An 8,936-nucleotide genomic window follows, 5' to 3' on the forward strand; every position below is an offset into this window, starting at 1 on the left:
GGTGCCGGGCGCTCCGCGGCACGGAGGGGAGAGCAGCCGCCGGGGAAGGCTGGGTCAGAACGGGCCGCGCTGGGGAGCAGCCTAGTTCAATACCAATCCCATTCGTACAACGTCCGCAGGACTTCAGCTTTCAAGCAACAAAGGAAATATATGGGGTGAAGAATAGATTTTTAAACAAGCAGACAAACAATAGTGAATAAAGCTCCTCTTTCTCTCCTCTTTTAACAGGATGGTACTGGGGCAACATGAGTGTTGCTGAAGCCAAAGAGAGATTACAGGACGCCCCTGAAGGGACTTTCTTGGTTAGAGATAGTTCACATTCAGAATATCTACTGACTATTTCGGTAAAAACATCCGCAGGACCGACCAATCTACGTATCGAATACCAGGATGGCAAGTTCAGGCTGGACTCTATCACTTGTGTCAGATCTAGACTTAAGCAGTTCAGCAGCGTGGTGCATTTGATTGAGTACTATGTGCTGATGTGCAAGGACAGAGCTGAAACACCTTCGAATGGAACAGTTCATCTGTACTTGAACAAGCCTCTCTATACGTCAGCTCCATCTCTGCAACATCACTGTAGAATAACTATAAACAAATGTACAAATCAGATCTGGGAACTGCCATTGCCAACAAGACTAAAAGAGTACTTGAAAGAGTACCAATACCAGGTATAAATGTCTTTTCTAAATGCCTCTAATGTAGAGTAACTTTTGAATGCAATTCTTAAAATCAGCCAAAGAACTGAGTAACCAGTTGTACAACTCAGTGTGGAATTCACTATCAAAACACTGGCAGTTCTGGGGGAAAGGTTTTTATTTCAGATGCCACAAAGGAAGACTTTATGTAGAGTAATCCCAGCTCGCATCTTCGGGAGTTCGACAAGGTGGCATGCTATCTTGTGAGGAGAGAAAAGCCAGGAATCTGTCCAGATTGCGTTGCTTTGTCAATGGCGTAAAATACTGCACTAACTATCAAATGCTAGCTGAAGCGGTGGGAGGGGGAGAGACTACAAAAGTGGTCGAAGATGTATCAGAGTGCATTAAGTATCTATCTCGGTTGTCTGATTCCAAGATTAATTTGGTGCTGGTGTTCGTATAATCCTGAAAACTTAACTGGATCACACTGTGATAAGCTTGCCAAAGTTATGCAACTAATCAAATCCAGCCCAAAAAGTGATCATCTGTTTGGTTTTTATTGAACTGTAATCCTCGTGCTTTTCTGCAAGCAAAGGAGTGCTGTAAGTAATCAATTTAAAATATTGTTTTTCAAAGTTCTCTAAAAATTGGTTTTAAGGCGAAATCCTGCATCTTTCGTAGGAACCCAGTATATGTTGCTGATTATACCAGATTGGTATCCCAGAATCTTTGTTAACATGTTAACATCTTCCCAGTGGTGATATATCCATGTTATTACTATTAAGCCTCTTTTGGTTGAGGCTTTCGGACTCTGTGCTGCAGACTTGCAGTTGCTCGGTCCCAATGTCAAAACATGGATATCAGCAGTTACAGCTGTCTTCTACAGTGTAGAAAGTTTTCTTCAGCTTGTTTCCCAAAATATGGGGAAGTCTGGATTTGGGGGGTTTTTTTGAGGTTGTTTGTTTTTTTCTAATTCACCATTGTAGCTATCAGACTATTACTCAATAAAGTAAACCAAACTGCACAAATATCTCAATCTTTGTATGTATGGATTTGCTACTGTTCCGGAAACAGTGATCCTATGAACCTATATTCTTTCCCAGTGAAACGAATACCCAATTAGTGTACATGTATCATCAGTTATAAATTCCCTGTACTTTGCCTTTGCAGCGCTGCTCAAGGTATAGCGGGATTATATTCAGATTAATGGTTTAGAGGCTGCCTGCTGAATTCCCGTCGTTAAGTGTTACCACAGAACATCATTTTTTGTATTACAGCAGTCCTCCAAGTGGGAAGATGGGACTAAGACCCTCATGTACCCACTCCTCAGTCTAAATGAAAAGTATTTAATAGAAGAAAAATCCAGGATGGGAGTAACATGAGAGTAGTAAAGAGAGAAACTAGGGCATAGATTCATTCTCAGTCAACAATTTCATAGTTTTAACTCTTTCCCTAGCTTACTTTAATTAAAGCAAATAGACCTGTGTTTGAACAAGGAGGGTTGTCAAGACTTGCTGTGATCTAGCCCTGCCCAGGCTGAAGTAGAAACAACAAAAAATAATCTTCTTGTTTTCCTTAACTACTCCGTACTACTGTCAAGATGCCGTGTCGCTTCTCATAAACTCTGAGGCAATGAGCAGCTTATTTTGTTGCATCTAAACTTTTGGTGTTATGCATTCAGTTCGGTCACAAACACACTGGCAGAAGGCAGTAGCTCTGCTGTTGAGACAGGGAAAACACCAAGAATTAGAGGCAGAGGGGATAGTCCCTTGACAGGGCAGGTAGTTGGTACGTTGTCATTCCCTCTGCGGGAAAGGTGGCTTTTCTCCCTGTTCCTCCACAGCTTCAGTTTTATTTCCCCCCAGTTTAATGCAAGCTTTATTATTGAGATGGGTTGGGGGGAAGTTTTCTCCTGAAAAACAGAACAAAAGCTTTTGTTATGTAAAATTTTTTCCCGTGCCCTGCCAAATGTAGCAGGCTGTTGAAAGTTTTTCCCATACTGTGGTGAGCACCCTCTGATTCCGGTCCCAGAAGAGCTCTTGTATTCCAGGTATGTGTCATAATCACATGATTTTTCTGTGTTTGTCATCTGTCTCGCTAGGAACTTCCACCCAGGAGCTGAGGAACTTTGCCTGTGAACGGTGCCAGGGAGAGAACTATATTCCTGGGAATGTTTTCGTTCTCATGAATCTATTTTCTTGCAGTTTTTGTCTAGCTTTATCTCGAGAGGAGAGGGCTATGACACAGAATGATTTCCGTTGCAGTAAGCAAACACATTAACCCACTGCTATGTTAACCTTGTAGTACTGGGAGTTTTTAGCAAAGACTGTCACCTTTGCTAAGGTGACACCTAACTTTAGTTAGCCATGATACACTGGGGGTTTCAGTGGTGAATACGTTATATTAAAAAGTTCCCTTAAGGCTAGCCCGTGGCCAAAGGATATTAAAATCAGGAATGCTAACAGTGGGAGAAGCAAGCTGAGGAGAGGAGCACCTGCCTTGGCGTGCAGTGGGACACCTGTGCCTTGCACGCAAGAACTGAGGGACAGCTCTCTGCTGACTGCTTGCTGCACGCAGACAACGGCAGCATCCACCTCTCGGCAGAGCCATGCTCTGAGGAGCGATACGGGGCAGGTAAAGGGTAGCTCGCTGGGGATTTTATTACGTTTTTATTGTTTTCCAAAGCACAAGGGGAAATGGCAGCCAAAAGACAAGGAGTGCTGGTGGGGTAGAAGGGGCAATTCACATAATTAATCGAGAGTAGCTACCGCCATGTGGAATCGCGTCACGAAACATTCGGCATGCTGACTTCTCCTTCGTGTTAGTCACTGTGGAGGAACATAGAGGGTCTGTAGCTACAATGTGCTTGAAGCAATGAACAATATTTTGAACAGACTGGAGGGGGAACTAGTCCTCTTTCTATGAAAGCACAGTTCTTGTCTCCGTTAGGATGCCAGCCCTAGGGCTGATGCATTACACCAATAAAACTAAATCTTACTACAGCTTGCTGCAAGCTCTGCTTCATTCTCATGCAGCACAGAGGAATGAATTGCTCCAGAATAAAAATCCTGGGATAGCACAAGGGATTAGATTACAGTAGTGCAAAAATCTTGGGTGTAGAGCCTGTGATTTTTAGGGCATGATCACATCGTCCAAACATTTTCAAAAATGATCCATTGCTTTTTTGACTTGTGGATGTTGCTGTGGCTTGTTCAAAGACTAAATTTATGTCACTGGCCCTTCAGATTCCCAAGATGACTTCTAACTGATATATGTCACCTTGAACTGCTAGCACAGGCTGTTCAGTGAAGCTGGTCTCAAGTGTACAACAACTGTGGGTCAAGGTACCAAAAATCATGATAAGGACTTTGACCATACGGCTTTTTTTTTCACTGAGTGTTGGTTTGGTTTTTCATTTTTGAGTCTTGAGGATTCAAATTTTCCAGCTTATCTCTGGAACGTTAGTGGCTGGAAACTTCCCCGTTTTAACTAAAGGAAAGCTGAGAATCCCACAAGGCGATGCCCAAAAAACAAACAAAAAAAATTGCAAGGTGGATGATAAAAACAGAGTTGGTGACTTTACAAAACTGAGCAATAAACCTAGCAGAGGTGTGAACTACGGTTGCGTTTTATTGTCTGGGTATTTCCTTGCTGCTGGTATTATCACCAGAGAGAGAAAATGGTTCAACTACAACATGGGTGGGTAGAGTGGGAATGTAACCAAGCAGCTGCACCCATTGCATTAGAAGTAATTTTATTTTAATCTGATCCGGCAGTATTGTCCTAATTATATTTTATGTAACCACATTCTAGATAAACAATCTCTAATTATTACTGAGAAGGAAAATGGTTCACGAGAAGATAGGGCTTGTTTTTTTGTTTATTTTTAAACTGTAAAATGATCTACAACTTACTCCTCACTAAAGACTGTGGAGCGTTAGACTCCTGTTATGTCCCATCCCCTGAAGAAAACCTAACCTAGCCCTAAATACAATATAAAGGACAGTGTTCTATAGTTGCATGAATTCCTGTACCTTAGCCACCTCTCCCCTGTCTTAGGAAAGATCACAGAAAATCTTTACTTAGATGTTCTATTCAAGAAGATTTTTTCTGGTATTCCTGATAAAATTCCTATGGATTTTTCCTTTGGATATATGCTGAGGTTCTAGCAGAAAGTAAGTTGAATTGTGTCACTGCTTTGTTCCTCTTAACCCAGAACATGTATGATGGGAATGGGAAGAGATAGCTTTAGACATGGGTGTCGTGTCTAATAGTCATTTAAAATAAAAAAAGCCCACTGTGGATTTTGCTATCATTAAAATAAACCTAAGTATCATCTTGACTACCAGGAGAAATCAAGGTTTGAGGGATTCTTAAATTTACATTACTCATGCTTAATAATCGTAAGAAACCTTTCTGTGGGAGGGAGATTTTTTGTTTTGAAAAACAACAAAAAAAAGGGAACTTGTAGTACAAGTAAACACTTTCTCAGTTTCCAAACAGAATAACTAGAAAGTACTTAAAGAACCAAGCTAATTAGTACAGTACACGCAGGGGAAGTGGGGATGACAAGCTGCTTTGGTATCTCGGTTTAGCTCCTAAAAACAACTTTTGTATTTGTGTCAACTTCAGCAGCTCCCAGCGTTTTGCTAAGCCTTTAGTATGACTAAAAATGCCTGGAAACACCATTCCACCGACACATTACCTCAAATCACCAAGACATGAGTTTATTCTACTACAGCATGGCGGTTTGCCATAGTATTGCTCAAACTGGGTAATTTCTGCTATGGGCTGAAGATCAGTCGAAGAAACTGGAAGCCAAAGTCTTTGTCACCAGGCGCTGTGAAGTGCGTGTGTCCGTCTGGCATTACCGGCCACTCTCTGCTTTATTAGGCGGGGGGCTTGCTGCAAATGAGGTAAAGCAGAGCCACCAGGAAACCAGATGAAAAACTGCTCCACTTGTCCAGGAGGGAATTATCTGTCTAGCTTCTGGTGCCTGAGAAGGGGCTGGTTTGATTTTTCACAGAAACAGCAGGAAAAGAACAGAAAAACATCAGCCTCTAACAGAGATGGCATTTCTCAGAAGACAGATACACACAACTGAGCATCATGCCTAGAAAAAGCACAGTTAAATCAGAGCGGATGTTCATGTGGTGAAAGGTATATTAGTAGACCTTCAAAAATCATGGGAGTGTCTAATATCAACACCCAATTTTAAACCACATATAAAACAAAGTCTGGCTAGACGGTCAAACTTCAGGGAAAAAAAAGCTTCTAGCAAAACCAGTCTGTCCTAGTTCCAGCGTTTCCAAGGGTGAGAGGGATTAATTCTGTTCATTAATCAAGTTATCTGTAGGGCTCTGAAATAGTCCATTCCTCAGAGAAAGAGTCCACAGAAATGTAAAAACGCATTACTATAATTATGGTGTTTGATTTCCTTGATAAACTGTGGATCTTATTCTGCTTAAATCCTATTAAAAAAAGGAATTGCACCTGCTTTTTTTTCCTTAGAGTTAGAGCCATTAACGCTCCAGGGACTAAAACACCAAAATAAAATCACTGCATTCTATGACATTGTGGAGGAAAAACTGCAGGAGCAAAAGCTACTTATGTTAGCATAAAAAACCAAGCTGGCATTTGGTAGGAAGAAGCTCAAATAGGTAATATCCAGGAAATGTTGAATGCTGAATGTTGCACGGAACAAAATACATAAAAAAAACTCCGAATTCAATGTGCCCACCTTAATTTTTCTCTCACTGGCAGGCAGGGTTTATGTAAATAAATCCTTTTGTTTTCAGTCAAATTGTTACATAATCGATGTTTCATAGCTGAGGATTGTAATCTGGTGTACAGTCAGTTAACAAATAGTAAATGCAGAGGTATGTTACGTGTGGGAAAGATCCAAAATCCAGTCCACATTCTTCTTTGGAGTTTATTGAAGCCTGGCTTTGGACCAGGCTTGATAATAAGAACTGTATGAGAAACAGTTGTAAGACTGATATTTGAATGCTATAAAATCACTTCTAATTACGCTGTGTTAAAATTGAGTTGTACTTCTCTAGGTTTCAGCCCTGAAGTAGGATTTGTTCAGCTGACTGGTTTGTACCCACACTCAGCTTTTCTCAGTGGGAATCTCTGAATTTGAGGGGTTGCTCGGGACACCTAAGTAACACATCTCATGCATTTGCTTTTTTCTTACCTAACATGTTGCTTATTGACACAGTCTTTGGTGAGGAATAAGTTGTGGACCAATACTCATGTGGTTACTGTTTATGGCATTTTGAGCTGCCTCATTTCCTCTTAGGAAGAACAATATCATACGGGACTGAGCCTATATTGGCTGCAATTTCCATATGCATAGCGTGGGCAGTGGACTTCACATTTCGGAGTGCATCAGGGTACAGCGAAAAGTCACTTTTAAAAAAAATTAACATCAATAGGATTTTAAGCTACGACAACGGTAATATCTTTGAATGCCTGCACTGCTAGGTAGAGAGAGGAAAATAAGTCTGGGAAACTGGGATTCTTATGTAACTACATTGCAGTGGAAGTGGCATCGCAGCTCCTTTGTGAGAAAATTAGCTGAAGCACCTCAGACGTGTGTTGTCTGCAAGGGAAACCGGCTGTAAGAAGATAGCTGTTTTCTGGAAGTTCATCTGTCTCTTTTAAGTCCCTTGTTGGAAGATGTAGTGCCTACGTCTGGCTGCTTAACTAGCCCACAGTAACCACGAACGGATACAGGTTTCATTTTGAAAGGGAACAAAATAGACTAAGTGAATTTTTAATCAAAGGATATTTGGGGTTTGAAATCGGGGCATAAGGAAGAAGGATAGAGAGTGGCAAATCCCTTGATAGGCTACCTGTAAAAACTTTCCATCAATCATCACTAGCTCCTTAAAAGTTTAACCTGAAAGTAAGAGCCTTTAGAAATATAAGTACTGCATATGAGAGAAGAAATAGAAGTTTCTCAGGAAGATTTAGAATAGCAGATTAGAATACATTTCCCCATAAAGACACAGATGACAAAAAATAGTACTTATTCTCCTCTTTACCTCTCAATCTTTATCTGAAACCTCCCAGTCTTTATCTAAAATACTAGACAACCTGTTCATATGCTGTAATTTGCAAACAAAAGAAGTTGGTTTTGTGAGAAGGTTTCAGACTTGATTCTTAAATTCCTTTTACTTATCTGTCAATGTTTGATTTTAAGGTTAATTTGTGGATTTTCTTGGTTTGTTCTCACAATAGCAAGACAATTGCTTTATATTTTAAAAATGTTTTTGTAAGTCTGTAATAAACATTTAAGGGCTTTCAGTATTTCATCTACCTACTAAAAGCATCTTTAAATTAAACTTCTGTGTGTTCACACATGAGAAAATTAAGAAAACAAACAGAACTACATTAATTCATATACTTACAGAGAATGGAGTAAAAGTTCCTTGTAAGAGAAACATGGAGTTACATTTTGCAAATATTCATTGCAGAGTTTTTTATTACAATTCATTGCAGAGATTCCTTTTTTTCCAGAACGAGCATGCCAGTTTTACATTTGATGCCTGCTTCTTTTCTTAGAACTATTCTACATATAATTTTTGGCTAGAGATTATCTGTATCCAAGTAAACAGTATTAAGAATTAATTCATTCCAGTACTGCTAATGGTTACTTTTATTATGAAAACAAATGTAAATGTATAGGCACTACACGGTCACTTCAAACGTCATGCTCTAATATGTGTTTTGAAACTTTCTGTACTGTATTTTACCTACATGCTGGATGTGCCCTTAATAAAACAATAGTTTTAAGAAAGTTCGTGACAAGTGTCACCTACTTTTTATATTCATTGCTCTCTTGGAACTGTGTTTAATTTAAAGCTTTTACTGTTTATATGAATGGGAAGTTATGAAATATCAGAGTAATCTGACTGGCAGTCCAGGGGCTGACCCCAGGCAGTGGCACACTTCAGTCCTGCCTGTCATCTTTTCCCAGGGCCATGAGGAATTGCTTTTGGAACAGCAAATGCAACCTGGACCATGCCAGCCCCCTCCCCAGCCAGAGTCCAGCTGCTGTCAGGAAGGTGAGAAGCCTGTGGGTTCCTCCCGGGGTTCAGTGCAGCTGCATCTGCAAATTGGGCAGCCTTTCCGCACCAGAAGTGTCCCCTCCTTGGCATCAGCCCGATTCTCAGCAGCAGGTTCAGGAGAGTGGGCTGGCAGCATTTGGGGGGGCCGTGCATGCCAAGGGCCGTGTACTGGGATGAAGGTGAGGAGGAAGAGGAAGGGAAGGGAAGGGAAGGGAAGGGA

The 8,936-nt window shown here is 40.8% G+C and overlaps 1 protein-coding gene across 1 annotated transcript; it reads left to right on the forward strand.

Annotated features, from left to right (window-relative positions):
• Positions 1-202: 202 nt before the first annotated feature.
• Positions 203-862, forward strand: SOCS2 (suppressor of cytokine signaling 2; the record flags this gene model as incomplete). The annotated part of the gene is made up of 1 exon (XM_026066045.1): positions 203-862. A coding segment is annotated over one exon (475 nt), but the record flags the coding sequence as incomplete, so codon positions are not given.
• Positions 863-8,936: the final 8,074 nt, after the last annotated feature.

Source organism: Apteryx rowi, unplaced genomic scaffold, assembly GCF_003343035.1.
Source record: "Apteryx rowi isolate R43461 unplaced genomic scaffold, aptRow1 scaffold_237, whole genome shotgun sequence".
Classification (NCBI taxonomy): Eukaryota; Metazoa; Chordata; class Aves; order Apterygiformes; family Apterygidae; genus Apteryx; species Apteryx rowi.